Genomic DNA, 20,709 nt, shown 5'->3' on the forward strand with positions numbered 1-20,709 from the left:
TTGTGCTGGCATGAGGCATGATCTTCCCCATTGTATCTCCACATGGCCCCCTACACAGGGCAGCAACATAAAAGCCAGAATCTGGCCCTTAGTGATTAGACATATTTCACAGTCCCGCGGACAACAGTGTCCAAAGAGCTAACATGATGCAGCTCTGCAGAGGCGCATCCAGTATCTCTAGCCATGTCAAGGTAATGTGAAATAAAATGCCCAAGTCCTGGAGAGAGCTGAGGAGAGGGAACACTGTGACTGAAGCTATGAAGTGAGGGAAGAGCAGATGTGTTTTTCTTGCCAATGCTATTAAAATGGTCACATGGGGCCCCTTGATCTTTTAGTTGTAAAAGTGAAGTAGTGAGGCATCTGTGTTTTCCTTGGGACACAGAAAAACCATGTGACTTGAGCAGCTCCCATTCCTAATGGGGGCGGGGGGGGCGGCGCATCCCTGTTGTCAAGTCCACCATTGTATTTGGCATGAGCTAAGGTACTAGTTGGACTGGGCACTGAAGCAGCATCCTTCCAAGGCCAAGATGAGGCATGTTGGCAGGGTGGTGGTGGGGCGGGCTTGCCTCTGCCAAAGCAGCTGCTCTTTCTCTGGCTAGAGAATTTGAGCCTGGTTCTCATTTTCTTGTTTCCTGAGGCTGGGGCCAAGAAGGGGTTGGGGCCAACCTGGTGTCCAGCTACCTTTGTGCTCCCCATGTTCTGGAGCCATGCAAGGGCCTACCTGCCCCTAGCTCAGAGCTGCTGTAAGTTACTGCTCTGTTCGTCTATGGCTCTGGAAAGCAGAACAGCTGGAGTGCAGTGCATTCTGGCCATGCAGTACTAGGGGCTAGGGTCAGCGATGTTGAGCCCTTACGCCAGCTGTGTCCTGGCTGTAGAGATGTTCTTTGTAAGGGTTAACTTCAGTGGCTGAGCCCAGCCCCCTCTAAGGGGTGGCATCAAACAACCCTGGCATAGCTGAGAATCCGGCCCATGATTTGTAGGGCTCGCCAGCCTGCCTCATGCACGAGGACTAATGCTTTAAGTGTAGGAGACTCACTAGCTTCTGTCTCTCCAGGTGATGAAGACTTACCACATGTACCATGCAGAAAGTATCAGTGCTGAGAGCAAACTAAAGGAAGCAGAGAAGCAGGAGGAAAAGCAGTTCAACAAGTCTGGAGACATAAGTGTGAACCTGCTGCGGCATGAGGACAGGCCTCAGCGCCGGAGCTCCGTCAAGAAGATTGAGAAGATGAAGGAGAAGGTGGGTAGGAGAAATAACAAGCCTCCTGCGTGGCTGACGGCTTGGCTGATGGTGGATGCAGCAGTGGATGCTGGCTGTGTGTGTACTGGGCTAGGCGTGCAGACAAAAATCTCTCTGTGCAGGGTTTTGACTCCAGCATTCATCATTGTCTTGCAACCCTTTTTGCAGCCTTTGAAGGGATCAGAGAGGAAGTCTCCTGCTAGTTTGATGCTGGTGTGCAGTTTAACGAAGCACAATTTGGGGAAGCTATAAAAATATCTCTTCACTGCCCATTAGTAATGGAGGTGTGCCAAAATCTGTTGGTGGCAAGGGTTTGATTCAAAATCAGGCTGCCATCTTTTAGCAAAAAATGGAGCCTGGGGAACATCAGGCAGCATATTCACAGAGGGGTTGAAATAACATAGGTAGGGACTGATGTGGCCAACCATTAAATATTGTCTTGTGGCTCCATGTGGAGGGGGAGAGTTGAAAAGGGCAGCTGTAAAGGCCTCCAAAAAATAAAATGGCTTTGAAAACAAACACAACGCAGAAGGCTGAGGGAGCCAGCACAAACAATTGCAATGAAATGTTTATACAGTAACTATTCAGTCTATGGGTCTGACTGATATTTTGATCACACACACAATCTAGGATCTGGAAGACTTTGTCTGCTTCTGTGGGAGGGAGCATAGCAGTAAATCTAGTCTGGCCTGATAATGTTTTGTCATCTAGGCACAGAGGATACCATGCAGGGGGAGTTGTGTTCAACTTGCAGACTATATTTCAGTGTTTTGTTTTTCATCACACAAATCTATCCTTGTTACAATGAAGAGTAGATGTTCCAGGATTCGTTAGATCAGAGTCTTGAAGGAAGAGGCTCTGGTACAAAGAACTGCTTTTCTCTATCTCTTTCCACTAGTCTGCAAGCTGACGGGGACTCTGAATTAAAACAGTGTCCTTACTGGTATCAAAACTCGGTAGCTTTTTCTTCTCCAGGCTGCCTCAAAACCTTGCATTCTGCAGATTTACAGAAACGCCAAGTACAGGTTAAATGTTTCTAGTTTGGCACTCTCTGGTCCAGCAACATCCATGGTCCAGCATGATTTTAGTGTTCTGTGCTGTTATGTAGCTCTAAATGTTTTCTAAGAACCCTATAAGCAGTAGAAGTAGTGAAAATTCTGCTAGACAATACTGACCTCCTCTGGTTCAGCAAGTTCTCTAGTTTGCCACTGGTCAGATTAGAGAGGTTCAACTTGTATTTGCATTCAGGTACCTTTTCTGATTTTTTTTTGAGAGAATGAAAAATAACCTCCTTAGGCTGGAACAATTAATGTGTGTTTACCCAGCTGTGTATGTTGCACTGGAATCCTAAACAGGAGATAGCTCACTGCAAGGGTTAGGCGTTCTTCTTTAACCTCTTAATTAGAGACCATCCTGAACAAATATCCTGAACTTTTAGGAGGTTTGATTTTTGGATTTCCTTCTGAATTTTGTAACTTGAGCCTTTGGGCCAGTTTCCACAGTCAGATGCAGATGTGTATCTGGAATTACTCAGATTTATACCTCGGTGTAACTGGGAGTAGAATTTAGCCCTCTAACCTTGACAGATGCCAACTCTTCCACAAATGGACAGAAACAGGTTGATAACTGTGCTCTAACTGTGTTAGGTACATTCAACTTGAATGCACTTGCTGTTGTGTGAAGTATATGAGTTATGATTAGATGGAATCCCTTGCACTGGCAAAGGTCTCTGCTGCATCCTACTAAAAGGGTGCTATTTTGCACCATGGAGGACTTGTAGTGAGAGGAAATGTGAACCTCCTTCATAATTCTCTTCTGCTTTTACATTCTCTTTTGCTTTTGCAGAGGCAGGCCAAATATTCTGAAAATAAGCTGAAGTGCACGAAAGCCAGGAATGATTATCTGCTGAATCTGGCAGCCACAAATGCAGCCGTCAGTAAATACTACATCCACGACGTTTCTGACCTCATTGATGTAAGTGATCCTTCTCTGTGAATGCTTCCACCCCTCTTCCTGATGATCAGAAAGCTGCTGAGTTCCAGACACTGACCCTGCATCTCGCCCTGGTGCGCGGTACTAATGAAGGGCAGTTGGTTATTATTTTGAACTCTGGCTAACCTAGGGGTCTTTGCAAACATTACGGGTTTTGGTGGGTTTTTTCAGTGTTTTCCCCATATTATACAAAGGCAGTGACAGAGCCCCAGTAGTGATTGTATGGGAACTGGTCTTTATTACGTTTCATGGAGAACTCCTGAAAGCAAAGTCATTGGTTCATTTTTGCTCAACATTTAAACTTCCCTATGCAACAGCTGGCAAAATTATAGCTTGCTTTTTTTTTTTTTTTTTTTGTAACAATCAATCTGGGCTACTGATGACGGAGGGGAGTTGAGGGGGCAGCTGTCCCACAGCCTGTTGATTTTTAAAGGGCCCAGGCCTTCAGGCTCTCAGTGCTGCTACTGTGGCAGCAGAACCAGGAGTGGCCAGAGCCCGGGGGCCTTTAAATCACCACCAAAGCCCTATGCAGCACCCTCTGGGTGGTGCCAAGGGCTCTATGGGGAAGACTAGCCCCAGCCCCACCTTCTATTCAAGGCTCTGCCCCTACTGTATCCTCCTAGAGCCCAAATTCCCCTCCACCACATCTTCCCCAGGGCCCAGTAAAGTCTGTCTCAAGGCCTATGCTATCAATACATATAAATGAGAGCAGGGCCCAAATCACTCCAACATGCAAACAAGCCAAATATAGGCTTCTGGAATGGGGGCCAGATCTGAAATTTTAGTGCTCATACCCATCTCTAAGATAAGTCTACAATGCTCATTTTATTTTAGCGCTTTTGGCATCTTTTACTTATTTCCACAAGAATCTTAAGATTTTGGCTTCCGTGTACCACGATTATGGTTTTGGTAGAAATCTCCAAAGAAATATTTGTGTCTGGATTGGCATTTTCCTACAGCCTGAAGTGGTGACCTCTTTTGAAAAGGCTAAAATGCACTATCACCCTTGATATATGGAGGCGTATAAGCTTAGGATGGAATTCACCTCAGTACTGAGGGTCTGGAAAAGGTATTGCACATCACATAAGCTCTTTAATAAGGAGTTTACTTTATGTTCAGGGTCTCACTTACATAGACCATTTGAGAAGTGTGAATTTTACCCCTAATGCAGTAACATGACATGGTTGAGCCTCACTTATAAAATGCTGAAGTGTAAAATTGGGCAAACGTTTATATGAAACTGAAATGAGTATCTGGACTGATACTGAGATTGGTGAGTTTCTTCATCCTGTGTTGCAGAGTAGATAGTCAGAGTGGTCCTGTCTGGCATATCTATGAATCCCTATTTAAAATGGATAAAAGAGAAGCTTCTTGAAAATTAGGAATCTCGAATGGTTCCTTGCTATGGAAGGTAGACGTGGGAAAATGTAATTGTCCTGACTAACTCACAGCACAGTTTCCATCAGTTTCAGTGGGAGCAGGTTTGGGTGGCGTGTCCCTGCCCTACTGGTCGAGCATCGGGCCCCTTTATGGTTCTGATCCTGGCCCAACTCGAATTCACATACTCAAGAGCTTTTCTGCTTAAATCTCATTAACCTTCTTGGGAGTTAAGCATATGCTGAAGTCCTTCCTGAGCAGGGGTGCTCTCCTGAATCAGAGTCCTGGTGCTTACAGTTGAATAGCTCCATTGTGGTCATTATTCAGGGACACAAGCCCAGTAGTAGCTCCAGGATCAGACTTTGCGTTTTAGCTAATGCTTCATACTGTGTACTTTTAAGTGATTCAAAACATGGAGCTTCTATCACTTTCTTTGATGTATTTCCCTGAGGTTGACTTCCACAACTTCATAGATCTTGCCATAAGGAATTTCTTCCTGGTATTCAGTTTTAACTTGCTTAAGTTGCCACAATGGTCATATAAAAATGATGCTGATCTGTGTGTGTTGAGCGTTTTGTTTTGTTATGGTCTGGTCCTGGTTTTTAAATGTCTTTAAAATGCATTATTTTTAAAAAATTGCCATGTAAATCTCTTCTAATAAATATCCAGATCATAGTTATTAGTCTAGTTAGTAATTAAAAAGGGAGGTTTGAAGTAAGACTCACAGGAATTTCAAGATATTAGTTTGATAGAGATGTTACTGGATATAATTTTTGAGTCTCTTTTTCATCTTTGCTCTGTTTATTCATATTAAAAACAAAACAAACAAAAAAATCGCTTGCAAGTGGAAACAAAAACAGGAGGATATGAAGCTGCCTTACTGACTTGCCCTTTGAGTGCCTGTATTTTTGTTTTAATGAGAGTGACTTTTGTTTTCCTGGAGAGTTGCTGAATTCCAGTTTAGTGATAGCTGTTTTATGTTGTTCCTCCCAAATTTATTTCCTTGCTGACACTTCCATTGGAGTCAGCAGATGGCTTTGCGTTCTCACTCCAGGAATCCCTTCAGGGAGCTTTAAGTAAAGTATCTTTGATTCTGTACAACTGTATACTGCTAATTATATATTCTGATAGGGTTTTTTTGGCAAAGTATTGTTAAGATATATGAGTTTTTCTTGGGTGCCCTAATTTTAAATCCTCTGGGAGAAGAGTATTTGAACAGGCTTTTGTATAAAGCAGCTTCCCCTTCATTGGTCTTCAAACATCCAGATCAACTGCTGGTAGTAAGCCTCACACTTGCTGACTGAGCTAACCTTGTTATCCCCACCCTTGCTCTGGCTTATTTATACCTGGCCCTGCAGATTTCCAAGACCAGCGTCTGATGAAGTGAGTCTGTGCTCACAAAAGCTCATGCTCAAAACTTTTCTGTTAGTCTGTAAGGTGCCACAGGACCCTTCGTTGCTGTATAAATCCAGTGTTTTTTGCAGGAGCACTGGAGGGGAGATTTCAGTACATCCCAGAATAAAGGGATCCCGTACACTGCACCACACATTAAGGGCACTGAAAAAAGAGATATTCTCATGACTTGTTCAGTACTAGAAACATCAGGGCTTTCCAACTCCATGTGTGTAACTAATGCAAGTAAAAACTTGGTGCTGTGTGTTTTAGATGGAAAGTTAACGTTACAGTTTTAGTTCTGTATCATCTGGATTTCTATTGTTACTTTGATTTATAGTTGGTAAAGTGCACACACGCACAAATATACACACACACACACACACACACACACACACACACACTATAGAATATATACACATATATGTGTACATACAGGAATCAGTTCATCCACCATTTAATGTAGCCACTTACGGTTCTTGGGTAGAACCCAGCTGTTGTTTAATAGCATGAGGCTGGGCTGCACAACTGTGATGTGTAAGAAAAGTGAAATTGACCTGATGCAGAGAGCCAGAACAAAGCCCATGCACCCTAATTTGAAGGGCATACTGAAGCTTGAGTGGTGCATAGCCTTTGGGCCTGGCTTCTCAGCAGGAGTGAAATTTGCCTGAAGGGAGGAAGAATACCATGTTCAAGTGAGAACTGAATCTAAGCAAAGGGCCTAAGAGTAGAGTGACTGTCTTCAAAGGACTTAGGCTTGATGTATTGCAGTTATGATTATTCATTCAGCTGTTCCACCCAGAATCACCAAAAGTGATGATTAATGATGTAAAAGGTTTTCTCTCTGGAACCCAGTAAGGCTACAGAAGGGCTGCTGCAGGCAGTTCATCTCCAGCACAAATTGCCATTTAGCATTTTATAACTTGTACTCATGTCTGAAGCATCAGATCCCTGGAGCTGGAATTTAGCAGCATTAAAAAGAAAAAAAAAACCAACCCAGAATCCCACACACCTTGGATGGGCAAATGCCAGTCTATTAGACCTAGTCTTTACATTTTTCATGCTGTCAACTGCAAAGCAGAGTAACAGTTCTAATAACTGCTGGAGAGCCATCTCCACTTTGGTGAGATCCTGTGTCTCAACTATTTGTGGAGAAAGTAGCATTCTTCTCGGGCACTGGATTGTAGCATGGAAGGTAAAACTTGATCAGAGAAGTCATGAATTAGCACACTCATCTGTCTCTGGTTTGGCATCAGATGGGCTTTTCTCCCTGATGGGCAGGGGTTTGCAACATTGGGGAAGTCATGTTAGACATTGATTTAAAGAGTGTTGTGGAATTTCCTTGAAAGAAGCATGCCTGAATTTTAGGACTCCTGGGTTGTTTTCTTAGATCTTTTACTGATTCGTTATGTGACTTGAATTAATCTCTGATGGGCAAAATGGGGATAGCACTATTCAGATGAAAGATGTTATAGGACTCAGTAGGTATTACTATATGGAAATAGAAGTGTGTATATCCTTTCTGAATCTCCTCTGCATCCTGCTTAAACCCCATATCTAAGACATACAGCTAGAAAGATAGATAAAGGGCCAGTATTCTTTATGACCTGCCGTTCAGAAAAACGAGTACATCAGCCAATTTACTGTTGCACTCCATTGCTAAGTTGTATGGGCCCTAGAAAACTTAGCTGATGGCATTGCCATTTATCACACAGTCAAGCAGGAAAACAGAGGCGCCAGTCAAAGTTATAGTGCTAAAAGTCCTCAAGCAAAGTGATTTGTTTCCATCAAAGCAAAATGTTGGGTGTTGCAGATATGTCAAGACAGCACAAACCGGAAAATCACACAAAAGACCCTTTAATTGGAGCACATGAACAGAAATACTTTGTCTTTCCTTGGCTGTGACAAAAGTATAAAAACAGTGTATGGATGAAGTACTATGAAGAGCTGTTGCTGAGGCTTGGGCCTGTTATCAGAGAAGTTCCCTCCTTAAGGATGGGTTTAGACCTAGTAGCTCCAGTGGAAGATGGACAGGACTCCTGGTTTTATTCTTAGATTTGTAACCAGTTCATTCTGTGACTCTCAGCAAGTCAGCCACAGCTTTATGGGTAGCCTTTCATTTTTTGGGGCCACAGTATTACAACCCAAATTAATTGCATTCACCAACCACACAGAGAAGACCTGCATGCAGCCAACTATTAGACTAACTGCCATGTGATGTCCTGAAACAGGAAGTTTGACACAGGCCACAAATTTATAAACATAGTTGGTGTGCTTACATCCATATAAAGGCTTCTAAATAAAATGGACCTTGGGTTCACAGGTGCCATTGTCCCCAGCAAATCAGCTCATTTTTATTTAGGCACTCAGCCTATGTATTTAGAGCCAAAATTGCTGTCATTTCCCACTCCACTGATAATTGACAGAGCCTAAAGGTGCCTACAAAGTCAGAGGCCAGGTCTCTTTATCTCGCTGGGCTTCATTTTGCCCATGTTTGTATAGGGATGTTATCTCCCAAATGGCTGATCCTCAGCTGGTTTAATCAGTCTGGCTCCATTGACTTTAATGGAGAGGCCCCAATTTTCACAAGCTGAGCTCATCAGAGAGCATATTTGCCCCTTAATCCCTCTATTTTTCTGCAGTTGACATTGTTATTTCCAAATACTATGACCCCGTGGCTACGTCTACACGTGAAGCCTACATCGAAATAGCTTATTTTGATGTAGCAACATCGAAGAGTAACGTCTACATGTCCTCCAGGGCTGGCAACGTCGATGTTCAACTTCGACGTTGCGCGGCACCACATCGAAATAGGCGCTGCGAGGGAACGTCTACATGCCAAAGTAGCACACATCGAAATAAGGGTGCCAGGCACAGCTGCAGACAGGGTCACAGGGCGGACTCAACAGCAAGCCGCTCCCTTAAAGGGCCCCTCCCAGACACAGTTGCACTAAACAACACAAAATACACAGAGCTGACAACTGGTTGCAGACCCTGTGCCTGCAGCATGGATCCCCAGCTGCCGCAGAAGCAGCCAGAAGCCCTGGGCTAAGGGATGCTGCCCACGGTGACCATAGGGCGCTATTCCTATCCCCTCATGGGGTTAGCGACTTCGACGTCTTGCCGCCTAATGTCGAAGTTAACTTCGAAATAGCATGTAGCGTGTAGCCATGACGGGCGCTATTTCGAGGTTAGTGCCGCTACTTCGAAGTAGCGTGCACGTGTAGACACGGCTCTTGTTATACCTCTGCCCTCAGCTTCAAGTGTTCTTCCTGGTTTTCCCCTCTTCCCAGAAATTGCACAAATAAGTCACTGCTTCCAGGAAGAGACATAACCGTACAAATGATGAGAAAAGGGAAGAGACACAAGTCACAGTGGTCCAGGTTCTGACCTCCGTTACCCACAGTATATCAAGAATTACTCAGATTTACTGAGATCAGAATTGGATCCATGTGTCTTTTTTCTCCTTTTATTTTTCTTTATTTAAAGGAAGTGATTGATGTTTGGCACCAGCATTTTATTTCTCTTATAAAAGGCTCTTCAGCTCCTCTGAGTCTCAGTACCCCAGTTAGATTGCTGGTCTGTAGCAGGATGCCAAATGACAGACATCATGATGGCAGTTTGAGAACCAGGCATGACTGGCCATGGGTGCTTATGCAAAGTGCAGATTTAAGAGAACTGTTGCATGTAGCCTATTCTGTAACTCAAAAGCAACCGTCTCCGAGTTGCAGGTGCCTTCACTTCAGCGTGATATACTGCATGTGTCCAACAAAGAGATCTCATTGCTTCAGGGAGTTTCACATTAAGTCTATGGCATAGCAATAAAAGAATAAACAACGTCTATCACGGGGAATTAGACTCTCTCAAAAGACTCAGTGCAGTTCTTGATAGCCTTTACTTTTCAGCCTGCTGTGTCCGTATTCAGATTCCTGCTGAGGAGGCCAGTCTGCAGAGCCACTCGCCATCTCAGCACCTGGTCCAGTCACTTCTTCCAACACTTGGGGATGGGAGAGGAGGAAGAAAAAAGAAATACCTCTCCTTTGTCAGGTGGTACATGAGAGAAGCCTTCCTCTCCATTCCAGTCACTGAATGCCATTTAGAGAGCAATGTACTGAGGAAATACATGCACTGCAGGGCTGTCCAGCTGTGAGTATTCATTTGGAATGATAAGACTTGAACAGTAAGGTACAAATCCTGTAATGAGCTGTTGTGAAGGACCAGCTGTGGGGCGTGGCAGTGGTTCACCAGATTCCTAACTCGTTTTGAAGAAAAAATGCTAGTCTCTCTATAACCTTCAAAACATGACCTGTATGTAACCAAAGCAGCCAGATGCCAGAGTTTGTAGAGAGCCTGAAACAATAGCCCTGAAGTATGACATGCTCATTTATTTCAGTGGGCACCAACTTGGGTGCTAATGATGAAACTCTAAAGCTACGTCTACACTGGGGTGCTATGTTGAAATAGCTTATTTCGATGTAGCAAAATCGAAATAAGCTATTTCAACGCGTAGCGTCCACGCATCCTCCAGGGCTGGTGCGATGACGTAGGGAAGTGCTATGTTGATATGTAGCACGCGAGAGTTTACACACAAAAGCAGCCCTGATCAGAAAAAGGGGGCTAGGAAAGCCTGCGGACAGGGTCACAGGACGGACTAGCCCTTCCGGGGCAACAGCAAGCCGCTCCCTTAAAGGGCCCCTCCCAGACACACTTGGCCTGCACAGCACAAGGTCCGCAGAGCTGACAACCGGTTGCAGACCCCATGCACGCAGCATGGACCCCCAGCTGCAGCAGCAGCAGCAGCCAGAAGCCCTCAGGGCTGTATCTGAGGCAGGGGCTGCCCTGCTCGGTGCCGCAGAGGAGGCTTCCCAACACCTCCTGGAAGAAGAGTTCTCCTCCTCGGGGGATGAAGAAGCCACCCCAGACCATTGTGCACCGATTGTGCCGCCAACTATGGAGGTACGCCACCAGCACAGAGTGGTGGGAGCGCCTGGTCCTGGAGGAGGGGGATGATGACCACTGGCTCTGGAATTTCCGGATGAGCCAGCAGACATTCCTCGAGCTCTGCCAGTGGCTCGCCCCTGCCCTGAGGCACCAGGACACCCCTATGCAGCGTGCCATCACTGTTGAGAAACGGGTCAGCATTGCTATCTGGAAGCTGGCCACTCCAGACAGCTACCGATCCATAGGACAGCAGTTTGGTGTGGGCAAGGCCACCATCGGGGCTGTCATCATGGAGGTAAGGAGGCCTGGGAGGGGACCCCTGGGGGTGGGTTAACCGGGGGAGGGGGGGCCTGGGGGAAGGGAGAGCCCGGGATGGGGGCGGAGCCCGGGGGGTAGCTCGTGGGCGGGGCCAGGCACATCCTGCACACCCTCACGGGTGCTCATGCCCTTCCTTTGCAGGTGGTCTGTGCACTGAACGCTCTGCTGCTCCACAGGCTCGTGCGGCTCGGGGACTTGGATGCAGCCATTGCAGGGTTTGCCGGCATGGGATTCCCCAACTGCTTCGGGGCACTGGACGGGACCCACATCTCCATCTGCGCCCCAGAGCACAGCGGAGAACACTTTGTGAACAGGAAGGGCTACCACTCAGTGGTCCTCCAGGCCATGGTGGACAGCCAGGGCCACTTCCAGGACATATATGTTGGCTGGCCTGGCAGCACCCACGATGCCCATGTTTTTAGGAACTCAGGCCTGTGCCGCTGGCTGGAGGCAGGGACCTACATCCCCAAAGGGAGATGCCTCTGGGGAACACCACCGTGCCCCTCTGCCTTGTGGTGGATGTGGCTTACCTCTGCCAGCCCTGGCTCATGCACCCCTACAGGGGCCACCTTGGCACCAGCCAGGAGTGGTTCAACACTCGCCTCAACCATGTGTGCCAGGTGATCGAGCGGACTTTCAGCTGCCTCAACGGCTGCTGGAGGTGCCTCCTCACCTGCTTGGACGCAGGGCTCCTCAACATCCCCAGGTTGTGGGCACGTGCTGCACACTCCACAACCTGGTGGAGAGCAAGGGGGAGGCCTTTGTACAGGGCTGGGTTGTGGAGATTGGCACGGCCTACCACCAGCCAGCTGCCACCCCGAGTCGCCAAGCTGACCACAAGGAGATCAGGGTCCAGGAGGCCCTGCGGGCCCATTTCGACCAGGCTGTGGGGTGAGCACCGGCAGGGCCAGCCTGGTGGGCCACCCACTGCCCCCCCAACCACCTACAACACACTACACTGCCCCCACGCCAACACTACTGCACCCTGAGGGCACACAACACACATTTCTTATTGTTTTAAATAAACTGAGCATTATTGAAACCCAACAAAATGATGAATATTTTCAAAGAGGAATGGGGAACTATGTACATTGGGGGAGGACAGCTACTAAAGGGGAGTGGGAGGACAACTGTTTTTGGGGTTGGACTGTGTACAAAGGGGGGGCCTGGGTAGCCCAGTCCTTGTCCCCTTCCCCCTACTGTCCAGTGCCCAGAGTCCGGGGTGCAACCCATGCCTGGGCTGGAGGCTCTGTTGAGGCTGGGTGGGGGCCAGGAGGACTGACAGGTATGGCCGGGTTGGCTCCTGAGGTGTGTGATCCTCCTCCTTGGCAGGCTCCAGAGCAGATGGACGGTGGCTGGGAGAGATGGCGGCCGGAGCAGTGGGGGTCAGCATCCTCTCAACGATCCACTCGAAGGTCCTCATGAAGGACCCCCAGGCCTCCTGGCGCCAGGCCAGCGCTCGCTCCTGCAAGTAGAGCTGGCACTTCTCCACTTGCAGGCGGTGCTCTGACACCTCCACCTGCCACCGGAGAGTGGCGAGGAGCTGGGGGTCAGCGGCTGCCCGTGACTGGCTCCAGCGGTGGCGGGCTCATCCTGGGGCCAGTCCCTGCTCCATTCCTTGGCTGCCACAGTGCGATGTCCTGTTTGGGCTGTCTGGCATGACGGACGCGATGCCTGTGCTGTTGTGGCCCTCAGATGGTGCGGCTGCAGAAAAGAGCAGGGAGGAACAAAGACAGCCGTTAGTCTGGGCCCTGACGTGGGCCACGCCCCCCCACCCTTCTGCTGCTGGGTCTCTGTCCCCTGTCTCCCAGGATGATGATGGGTGTGGTGTCCCCCCGGGGCTGACCCCCTTCAGCGGTTCTTCTCCCCCCCACCGCCAGGGATGGTGGTAACACGGTCCTGGGGGCAGGTGCTGATGGGCTCTGGGGGCCGTGCCACTGCTGTCCTGGGACCATGGTCTGGCTGGGCCGTGGTGGGCTGGGGTCAGCTGGGCGTGTGTGTGGGGGCCCTGGTCGTGTCCCTTGCCCCCGCCCCTTAACCTGAGGGCGTGAACCTGGGGTACATACCTGACGCTCCGCTCCCATGGTCGGGGGACACCCGTCGTGCGGGCACCCTGCTGGAGCTGCAGGAGGGGAGGTCGATGAGGAGCCCCCTGACACTGGAGCCCCCCTCCTCCTCTGCTGTCCCAGGATGGGCTCCTCTGGGGGTCCCTGGGGTGCAGAGCTGGCCTCCGGGCTGGACTCCAGCTCCGGGGCCTGCTGGGGCTCGTCGTCCGAAGTGTCAAGGGTGTCCAGGGGGACAGAGGTGCACTGGGGGCCCAGGATCTCCCTGAGCACCCTGTAAAAGGGGCAAGTGGCAGGGGCAGCCCCAGACCAGCTGGCTGTGTCCTGGGTCTGGGCGTAACCCTGCCACAGCTCCTTGACTTTACTTCTCACGTGGTCAGGAGTGCAGACAGGGTGACCCCGGGCGGCCAGACTGTCAGCTAGCCGAGCGAACGCATCTGCATGGTCTGCAAGCCACAGCATTTCCTGGATCTTGGTGTCCGACCAGGAGGGGCCCTGCCGCCTCTCCCCCTCCGCCCCCCAGTTGGACGACTGGGAGCCCTGGGTCCCCCGGGGGGTGTGCCCTGGGGGCGCTCAGGGGGCTGGCTGGCTGCCATGGGTGCTGGGTGGGGGTTCAGGGCGTCTGGAGGGCATGCAGGCTATGCACGTGTCTGTGCTGCTGCCTGCAAGCTTTGAGCTTCTTGCCACAGGAAAATCCAGGGGCTTGGCGCTTTAAGGGCTGCTGCATGCAGTCACCATAGAGCCCCACAGGGGCTGGACAGAGCGTCTCTCAACCCCCCAGCTGATGGCCACCATGGAGGACCCCACTATTCCTACATAGTGGGACGCAGATCGTCTACACATGCCTTACTTCGAAGTTGGATGTTGAAGTAGGGCACTATTCCCATCTTCTGATGGGGATAGCAATTTCAACGTCTCGCCACCTTATGTCGATTTCAACTTCAAAATAGCGCACGGTGCGTGTAGATGCACCATGCGCTATGTCAAAGTTGGGCCAGCTATTTTGAAATAGCCAGCTAGTGTAGATGAGGCTTAAATGTCAACATAGTTACCCATTATGCTATTAAAAAGGAAAAGAAGCATATGTTATGAATATCTACCAAAACATTTCCCACTGTATGAGGTAAGCCCCAGTGAAGTGCAAAGAAGAGGAAGAGGGAATGGGGATTCCGAAGATGTACAAATTTATACAATACATGGTTTTCCTGAAGGTGGCCTCTTCTTTCGAAAGCTTTGGGAAATACTGGACTCAGTGTGTTTTCCTGATAAGTACTTTTTGTAATAGGTTCATCTGGAAACCACTTTTATGAAGGTTTGATTTGGCAACATAGAATAGTTTAGCATTTGAATTGGATACAGTGGTGTGGATGGAGCTGTTTAGTTTGGCATTACATAACATCCCCATGCTACACTATGGCTGTGTCTACACTGCAAACTTACTTCGAAGTAAGCTGCTACTTTGAAGTAGCATGCAGAGCATCTACACACACTTTCCTTACTTCAAAGTGAACTTCAAAGTAGAGAGCCCAACTTGGAAGTCCTTACTCCAGTCCTGTGAATGGAGTAGTGCCCTACTTCAAAGTTTAACTACATTTCAGATGTTCTAGTTTCATTATTAAAATATCAAAAGCCCAATTACGACCAGTTGTTCAAATCTGTACTTTCCTCATTCATTGCATTAATTAAACCTAGTTGCGAGAGCCTTTGTACCAAAAGCAGTGTTCACTATATGAACTGCTTCCTCTATTCCCAAACCTTTAGTAACCAGAAAAACCTTACTCTAAGCAGTTTTAACTCCAAAAGGGGGATGTGCCAGATATTCCATGAAGTCCACTGCTGATTTTATGTGGAAAATGCTGCCATAGCATGGTGATGGGCAGCAGTATAAAACCCATAGACAGACAGGTAGACAGATGGAGGTGGGGCCAGTTACATGAACTTATTTGATGTTACTGAGAGCAGAATCCAATATAGGAGCTTTAAATAAAACTGAGCTCCAGCCCCGTGCTTAATCCAGTACCTTCTATGGCACCATTTTCTCTTTCTCCAGTTTTCTCAGAATTCACAGATCTAAATTTTCAATCAAGAGCCTCTTTTTAATGTTTGTAACATTCAGAGGTTGTGGAATTTGTCCCTGTATGAAGGGCCAGCAAAAGGCCTGTGTACCACCTAGGTCTCACATAAGTCGTTTAGATACATGTAAGTGGTGCTTGACTACTCCAGTTTCTACTTACAGAAAAAGGAATTTTATATTAAATTTAGTCAAATGATAAAGAAAATCATGTGAAATGGGGCAATTCCTTAGAAATTTTGTGATTTCAGATCTTTTGAAGGAGAAATGGTGTCTATTTTAAATATTCTGCTCAGCTTTTTCCGTCTACATGGTGAGGTGCACCGTTGTGCTGTGATGAACTACAGCATTTTGCTGTGAGAAGTTCTGATCAAGTCAGTTTGGAGGTTGGTGCTGTAGCTGACAATAGGAGCTCTGCATGGATAGAAAATTTGTATCTGCATTCATATCTGCAAAAATGAGCTGTGGATATCTGCATCCATATCTGTGAATGCAGATACCCATGGCTATAAAGCAGATATCCAAGGATTTGCAGAAGTCTACTGATAATTTCACCTAGCTTCTTTCTGTAGCACTTTTTATCAGCAGAGTTCTAGGCACTATACAAAGGAAATCAGTATTATTTTCCTCATTATACAGATGGGGAGACTGATGCATAGAGAGGGGCTGTCACTTGCTCAGGATCACTATGGGGCTGTGAACATTGATAGGGGATACCTTGCACCACTGACAAATTAACAGTAATCACTATTGAAGTGTCAAAGTACTTTTATGTCCCATTGTCAATGAAAGAAGATGGTTTTGGGCTGTGGCCAGAACATATTAATGAATTTAGTTAGAAATAAAACAAATACAGATCTCTTCCCTTTTGCCAACAGTTGTTTAATAATGTGGTCAAACTGAACGTATTTTCTTTGCCAGAGTTTGCAGCTTGTAAATGATTTTTTCCTGGCTTGGAAAGTTCATGCACTGATCCTATTCGTTAATTCTTTTTGCGTGCACTGGGTCAGCTATACCATGGAGTAAGTAAATCATTGTATGAAGATGATGAGGGAGAGATTTTGCTTGACAGCCCTTGTTATCTTTATATGAAGAGTGCTGTAGTTTCCCTCAGAACAAAACATTTCCCTTCTTGACAACTTATAGTCCATCCCCCAAAAGGCAGATTTGAAAGGATAGCCCCAAATTCACTAGCCCTATTCAAGAAATAATCCACCAATAAATCAGCCTAAGGAAAAAAAAAAAGTAAGAGCTAAGAAACCCGCATATATTGGAAACTGGTGCAGAGATTTTTGGGAAAAAGAATGAAATCTAATTAAAAATCCCCCACCCCCAGAGAAAAACTGCTCCAGAGACCACCACATAATTAACTGTAGCTGGGTTTTTAAAAGGACTGGGTGGTTTTAAGGCCAGTAATACTTGTTGTTATGTAAGATAAATGTATTCAATTCGTGCCCTGAAGCGTTTGTTTGATTGCTACAGGGCTCAGGAAAGATCCCTCTTTCTCTATTCCCTGCTGCAGAGTACTGCACGTGTGGTTGGAAGCTGTAGGTGATTTTTAACATTTCCTTTGAAATACCAGTTATTGGCTACTGCCTCAGGCATAATACTGAATTTGATGGGCTCAGTGGTTCCTGTAGGAAAGAGAACACTGGAATTAGTTGGCATCCACCGCCTCAATCTCAATGACTTTTTAGAAGGTGTTATGGTCAGGTTCCAAGTCTGGTGTGAAAACGTTACACACTGAGCTCTGGAAGTAAAGGAGATAAGCTTAGTGTTCTGTGTGTGCAGTAGCTTGCATCACAACCCAGGCGTTCTGTTTCTTAGCTCTAAGTCAGAAAATTCCTCGACAGCAGGGCCAACAGCCACCACAGGCCTGGGGACAAGGGGTGTGTGCGCAGTGCGGGGGTTGGGAGCTGGTTCTACAACCCCAGGAGGGGAGGAGTCAAAAGAGGTGGGGCCAAGGGTAATCAGCCCTTAGTGCTGCCCAGAGCATGGTGCTGGACCCCACCACCTGCCTTCAGAACCTGCATGGAGCAGTGGAGTGATGTTCCCAAGGCATTCAAATGGGCCTGGAGCTCCCAGCTGCCACCACTGCTACTATAGTAACACCGGACCCCTGTGCAATAGCCCCTGTTGCCTTTCCTTGACGTTGGGCCTGCTCCTTGAGTTCCCAGTTAACATGTTACAACCAAGTAAATATTCCATGAAAGTAATAGGGATGCTTGTGATGTGAGTCAGAAATACGGGCAGTCCTCTTGGGAATCCCAAAGTGTATAGGACTGTAGAGTGCACCTTGGCTGTATCAAGAGATGCTTTACGCTGAACTGCCTCACCATGGGCAGCCACCCTCTTACAGGGCAAATGAAAAGCCATCCTGACTGTCTGTAATGATGGCTGAAGCTAATATACCCAACCACTTGGCAGAGAGCACCCGAGAATGCTCCCCTGCTTAGATAAGGTCACCAACTTCTCGGTTTTGTTTGGCAGTTGAAGGCCTTTGCCTTATACCATTGATCTGTCTAGACTGAGATACCCTGATGCTGTGTCACAGTCAGACAGCATGACGTGCCCCTCTTGCAGCAGTGGCACTGTGTGGTGAAGTTGTTTGGGCCCCAAAGGGTTTCCATGTCCTGGCAGGCTAGCTGGCAAGAGGCCATTGAAACTGGACTCTGGGCAGGGAGGTGGCTGTTTGTTAATGCACATGGAGCACACTTCAAAAGATCAGTCCAGTAGGAGAGAAATTATTGAAAATGGAGAACTGGTAAAAATCTGTAGGACTGGGATAGACTTTGGGACTGAGCCCATTATAATTAAATTACAACAGCTGTTCGTAGCACTCTGAAGAATCTGCTTATTCTTACGCAGGTGAAAGAGCAGAACCATTTACAGCCTCAGTGTCCAGTATGTTTGCCACTCACCATACGTGATGAACAGGACACCGTGGTGTGGTGATTCTGGCTATGGAGCCACATGCGGCTCTTGGCGCCTCTAAATGCGGGTCCTCCTAGAGTCGCATGTTGGGAGTGCCGTCCACCCGCTCTGCACATGCTCCCTGACAAGCACGTGGCAGCAGTGGGTACAGTGGCTCCAGACACCTCAGTGGCTTTGACTGCTCTGGCATCCCCAGCATGTCCTTGTGGCCCCAGTGGGCTTCAGTGGCTCCGGCAGTCCCAGTGGGCCCTTGAGGTTCTGGCTGCTCCATTGGCAGTGGCTCTGGTGAGCCACCAACATTCATTTAGAATGTGGGGCTGGGGTGCCTCCCTCTGGGGGAGGGGAAGGACATTTATTTGTGCTGGCTGGAGTGCCTGGCTCTGGGGGGAGGGCATTTATTTAGAGCTGGGAAGGGTGGGAGGCTGGGGGAGCCTGGCCATAGGGGAGGGGGAGAACACCTATTTAGAGCAGGGGGAGGGGAGAATGTGGCAAATATGGAAGGACAACAACCCCAAGTGTGGTGATCTTTGAATTCCTATTGGACACCGCTAATTTATGGATATTTTTGCTCTCTGAAAACATCACCTTTGCAAGTACCTGGAGGAGTTATTTTGCCTTCACGTTACTAACGTGGCTCACAAAGGTTTATCTTGATTTAAAGGCAGATTAATCTAGCGAACTGACATGCAGTGGGCAAACACTAAAACATAAATTTAATCCTGGTGTTGCCAGCAGAGTTATGGTGTATGAGAGAGTTGCTTAACTTTTCTGCCTAAGGTTTTCTTATAAGTGCTGCGTGTCAAAGTGACATGTCCCTTAGAAGTACCTTGGCTGAATACTATAGCTGAAAATATTGGGCTAATTGGTGGAAACACTACGAGTTTGAGAGGGTAGCGTTTCTCCATCTCTTTGAAAAGTATAAAGATTTGCATATATGGTAAGTAGTAGTATCCGCATCGAAATACCATGATAGCTGGTGGCTCTCTGCAAATAGCTAGTGATGGGGAAAAATTTTAATCAGTGAGGGATGACTGTTTTGTTTACCATGCTTCCTCACTTCTTTTCTGAGAAAGCAACCATGACAGCAACACCAATATCTCTTCAGTCCCTTCTACTATATTATTTGCTGGCTACCAGCATGCTCTAGCTTCCTTTGTTTTCGGCAAACTAACCCTCTGATTACAACCTTTTGGCGTGCTCTGCAGTTGATACTTCCATTGTCTGTGCTGCAGTGCAACCTAGACAGGCCCTTAATTTCTCTGTGCCTCAGTTCCCCTCTGTGAAATGGGGATAATAGCATTCCCTACCTTTCAAGGATGTTGCCAGGATAAGTAGATACTGAGGTGCTTAAATACTGTGGTAATTGGGGCCATAAACAGAAGTTGGAGCTGAGCTCGTTACACACTTTGGCCTCAGCCGCATGAGCAAAGTACTTGAAAATCTGCTCCATGATCTTCTGAAAACTTGGGTTATGTGTGTAGCATTTTGAAGTACACAAGGGCAAGAGAGTTCATCACAGAACCATGGGATTTAGAGCTGGGAGGAACTGTTTGGTCACGTACCTACTTCTCAGCTGAATGCAGGATTGTCCCTTCTAGTGAAACAGTAGGACAGTTCTTGGTTAATTTTAATTTCTATGAAGCTTTATTTATAGGAAAGGGGCAATGGTTAGAGTTGGGTGGGGTCTGGGAATTGGGACTTGATAGCTGTGTTCCCACATCTATTTGTGGTTTACTCTTTGACCTTGACCAAGTCACTTAACCTCCCATACCTTGGTTTACCTGTTTAAGAAGGCTGATATTTTCCTACCTTACCAGGGTGTTGTGAAGCTTACTTCATTATTATATTAAAAGTTTGAATCCCTCAGGCAAAAAGCACTTCAGATGTGCGAAGAATTGTTAATATTTGTGGTTCTGATTTGCTTTTTGTCAAAGAGAAGAGTGGAGCTAGAAATGCCATTTGTTCTGATGCGGGAGAAGGAATCCGAAGTCTTTTTTCTTTGTGTCTCTTTGAAGGTTTTTTTTTTCTTTCTTTTCTGAGCCTCAGAGTGTGAAGCATCAGGCATGGTGCTAATCATCAGAAACAGAAAGAGCTGTAAAAATGTTGTTAGTAAGGCGGCTGCCTTAGTTGTCAGTAGCAGCAGAGTTATTGGCATTACAGTGACTGCTGAGTTCAACATGAATTCAGCATTAAAAATGAGGTGAAACAGCACTATAGAGAACTACGAGGTGCATCTGAATTGTGAGGTTTTCAGAAGCATTTGGCGCTGGCTTAAGTCTTCTTCCAGTAAACTCAGCACCACAGATGGATTAGTCCTGTGGGCAGGTTCGGGGCTGAAGCAAGTTAATCCTAGGGATTGGGGGTTGAGTTTGGGGCTGAGA

General features: G+C 47.2%; 1 protein-coding gene across 1 annotated transcript in view; it reads left to right on the top strand.

The window, feature by feature from the left end:
- Nucleotides 1-20,709, top strand: part of SRGAP3 (SLIT-ROBO Rho GTPase activating protein 3) — a 246,744-nt gene that overhangs the window by 182,667 nt on the left and 43,368 nt on the right. Inside the window, exons 5-6 of the mRNA XM_075005212.1 lie at nt 1,055-1,240; nt 3,086-3,214. Of these exons, the coding sequence (XP_074861313.1) occupies nt 1,055-1,240; nt 3,086-3,214 (315 nt within the window). The remainder of the gene's footprint in view (nt 1-1,054; nt 1,241-3,085; nt 3,215-20,709) is intronic.

This window comes from Carettochelys insculpta, chromosome 11, assembly GCF_033958435.1.
Source record: "Carettochelys insculpta isolate YL-2023 chromosome 11, ASM3395843v1, whole genome shotgun sequence".
NCBI classification, from domain to species: domain Eukaryota; kingdom Metazoa; phylum Chordata; order Testudines; family Carettochelyidae; genus Carettochelys; species Carettochelys insculpta.